Source organism: Pterocles gutturalis, unplaced genomic scaffold (assembly GCF_000699245.1).
Source record: "Pterocles gutturalis isolate BGI_N339 unplaced genomic scaffold, ASM69924v1 scaffold12558, whole genome shotgun sequence".
Lineage (NCBI taxonomy): Eukaryota > Metazoa > Chordata > Aves > Pterocliformes > Pteroclidae > Pterocles > Pterocles gutturalis.
The window spans coordinates 4,525-7,725 of NW_010125757.1; the positions used below are offsets into that span (position 1 = coordinate 4,525).

Genomic DNA, 3,201 nt, shown 5'->3' on the forward strand with positions numbered 1-3,201 from the left:
GCGTCCCATGAGCGGCTTTGGCAGCTGGAGGGAAGTTCACTCGAGAGGATTCTTCCGGTGAGGGCGGCTCACGTACGGCGGGGATGAGCTTCGGGGTGTGAAGAGCTCAAGATGCTTCTCGGGGATTTTTTTTTTTTTGCCTGTATTGGGGGGAAGAAAAAAAAAAAGGCACAAAGCAGGCAGGTATTTGTGCCCTCTTCGGAAATGTTCTGGCTCAAATATCTTCGGGGTAGAACTATGAAAATAAAACCCCCCTGCAGCTGTAACTCATAAATCAACGGGGTTTTCAGATTTTTAAGGATGCCCCAGGATTAGTTTAAGGGTTCAATATCCAAGTGACGGCTCAGCGACAAGCAGCTGGTGACATGTCTGTTCCACCTCCTCGGGAGGGGACCTCGGGGAGCAGCCGTCCCCGGGTAACTCACGGGCAGCACGGAGGCACCCACGCCACGGGCGACAGCGGTTTCCCAAGGCGAGAGGCGCTGCCAGGGCTTGTGCGGCGCTGCTCCGGAAAAAGCCGACGCCAAGGGCTTGGTTGCAGCCGACGGAGGCTCAGCGATGGGAGTTGAAACCTCCAGAGCCTCAATTTGGCATTTTTGAGGAAGAGGTTTGAAGAATTCCACAGTTTTCCTTCATCCCAAATGTTTCAGTATTATTCTACATTTTTTGTTCCCACATCACGACGTTTTCCGAGGGGAGGGAAGCGGATTTTTCGAGGTGGTTTGCTCCAACGAGCCGGCGGCAATTTGGCGCGAAGCTTCCCTAGCCACTCTCCTCCACGGCGTGGAACCGCGCCGGTCGCTCCAGTGGAAACAGCGGAGCGCTGCGTGGCGAAGAGAAGCCGCAGGGGAGGAAATTTAGCCTCGAACCCAAAGGCCCAGGACAGCTCCAAAGATAAAAGAGAATCTAAGCGACAAACTCCAACGTTGTCTTCATCACAGAGGAAAAAAAATAAATCATCAAACCCCATCAGTGTCCTTGGCGGATCGTTCCCAAACGAGTGCAATCAGTCACGCTCCGAACTTTCGCGTCCAAATACAACGGACAGAGGAGGAGGAGAACTGCGCTGGTGCCTCGGGAAGGGTCAGTGGCTCATTTCGCAGGAGGATTTTTTTTTTTTTTTCCACCTCCAAGAGGAGATGGCAGTACAGCAGATGGCAAATTTCATTTCATTTGGACACAAAAGTTCCGTCGAGTGCCGGGGATCGGCTTTTCCTGGGTCACAGCCGCCTGAGTGGAAAACAATTTCATCTTCAGGCAGCCAGGAAAGGAGAAAGGCGGTTTGAGGAAGTGAGAGGCTGAACGTTACGAAGGTGCAGGTGCGAAACTCAAAGCGGTTTTCTCCTTTTTTCCTGTTGTCTGAAAGCTGAACGCGACGGCGCAGCGACAGCTTGGAGCGCTACAGCCGGGGAGGCGGCGGGTGGCCCAGCGTTCCTGCGATTTCACCGGATAGCCGAGGAGGAATCTAGATCTGGAAAAGCAAAAAGAAATGTTTAAACAAGTTGAAAGCTCAGCGTCGCTTTTCTACTCAGAGAAAATAATTGGGGTTCGAGCAGGAGGAGTGTCTCTGATGAGCTTTTGAATAACAAAAAAAAAAAACAACTCTAACTGCCTGCCTGCTTTACTGAGCCTCAGGGACAGGTCAAGGGATTCCCAGCAAAGGAAAAAAATTCTGGGAATACTGGTGAGATGAAACAGGGAGGCAAATTGTCTTGGACGGCGTCCCCAGCCAGGCACGGCTTCAAACTGGGGAGGGAGAGACCTGAGCTTCCGCTCCCGACGGCGCACTGCGCCCAAGAACCAGCCGGACGATGCTGCCCGGAGCTTGGAACGTAAAATCCCCGACGGCGTTTGGGAACGGCCGTGATCCCCCATCCCCAAAGGCTGACAGTCAACTCAGCTTCAGATGATTTTTTTATTTTCTTCCCTCATCTCCTCTTCCCACAGCAAAAAATAATGACGGATGCTTCTGACTTTAAGTACAAGAGGTGAAAAAAGTTTCCAGGGGAAGAAGGGACTCCTCCCCAAATCCCACCCTTCTCCTGCTAAAAACGTCTTCGAAGAAGTCATCTGAGTCACTGACAAACTTATTTCTCAGCACACCTGAGCTCAAGACTCTTAAAATCCCACCCTGTGTTAGCTCTGCCCTCAGTTCTCAGCATTATTTCTTCTAGTTTTGGGCAAAGCCCTCTTTCTAGAAGGGTTTTTGCTAAAAAAAAATCTGCTTTCCAACACCAAACAGCGGCTTTGTGACCTTGAAAGGTGAAAATCTGGCGTTCACGGCACACAGCAGCACCGCAGCCCTCGTTTCGAGGCAGGACGCGTTCCGGGCGGATCTTACCTTCTGATCCAGCCTCTGGTAATCGCCGGATTTGGGCCGTCGACCGCTTCTCGATCTTTTTCCTTCCAGAGCGAAAGCAATGATCTTTGGAGAGAGAAATGGGGACAAGGTGAGCGGGAGAGCGGCGAGCAAAGGATTTCTCACCTCAAACGCAGGCGCTTTCTAACGGGCCGAAGACCAGCCGCGCTTCCCTCCTCCTAGTGACCTTATGTGATTTGAAAAAACACTTGAAACAAACAAATGCCAATATTTCAACCCAGCTAAGGTCGAATACAGGCGATAACGAGGTTTGCCTAACGTGCAGAAAACAGTTAAGAATTTGTTTTCTTTCTCCTGCCTCAAAAATATCTTTACAGGAGGAAAAAAAAACAAAAACCAGCAGCAAAAGACTGTGACGTCATTTGAGCCGCATCCCCCGCATGCTGGAATATTTAAGGACTTCTGCAACCTGCTACAGGAAACTGGGCGAGAAAACGCCGGGTAGCTTCACCCATTTTTTCCTTTTCACCTCTCTCGGCTGAAAATAACCAACAGAGGTGAGGCTGCCTGATTTTTCATGGAGATCCGACCCCTTTCCTAGTGACAACACCTCTCTGCTCCTCCCAAAGCTGGTGAGACTGAATACTAACCAAATCCACGGCATGCAGCAAACTGGGGGCTCAGGGAGGAAAAAAAAAAAGGCAGAGTGAGGGGAAAGGAAACTCCTAAATCCCCGGGGAGATGTCGAGAGCCCGGGGAAGGAGCACAGCCGCTCACCTTGCGTTTGTTGTGGTAGGCAACGTACAAGGCGGCGACGACGATGGCGGTGGTCACCAGGTAGGCGAAGAAATGGCTGCTCTCCGACTGGTCCCTGGGAGGCA

General features: G+C 51.4%; 1 protein-coding gene across 1 annotated transcript in view; it reads right to left on the reverse strand.

Moving 5' to 3' along the window:
• Nucleotides 1-2,341: 2,341 nt before the first annotated feature.
• The window catches only part of TGOLN2 (trans-golgi network protein 2), a gene marked incomplete at both ends in the record, with an annotated part of 1,964 nt that continues 1,104 nt past the window's right edge, over nt 2,342-3,201 (reverse strand). Inside the window, 2 exons of the mRNA XM_010078714.1 lie at nt 2,342-2,425; nt 3,098-3,191. Coding sequence (XP_010077016.1) covers nt 2,342-2,425; nt 3,098-3,191 — 178 coding nt within the window. The remainder of the gene's footprint in view (nt 2,426-3,097; nt 3,192-3,201) is intronic.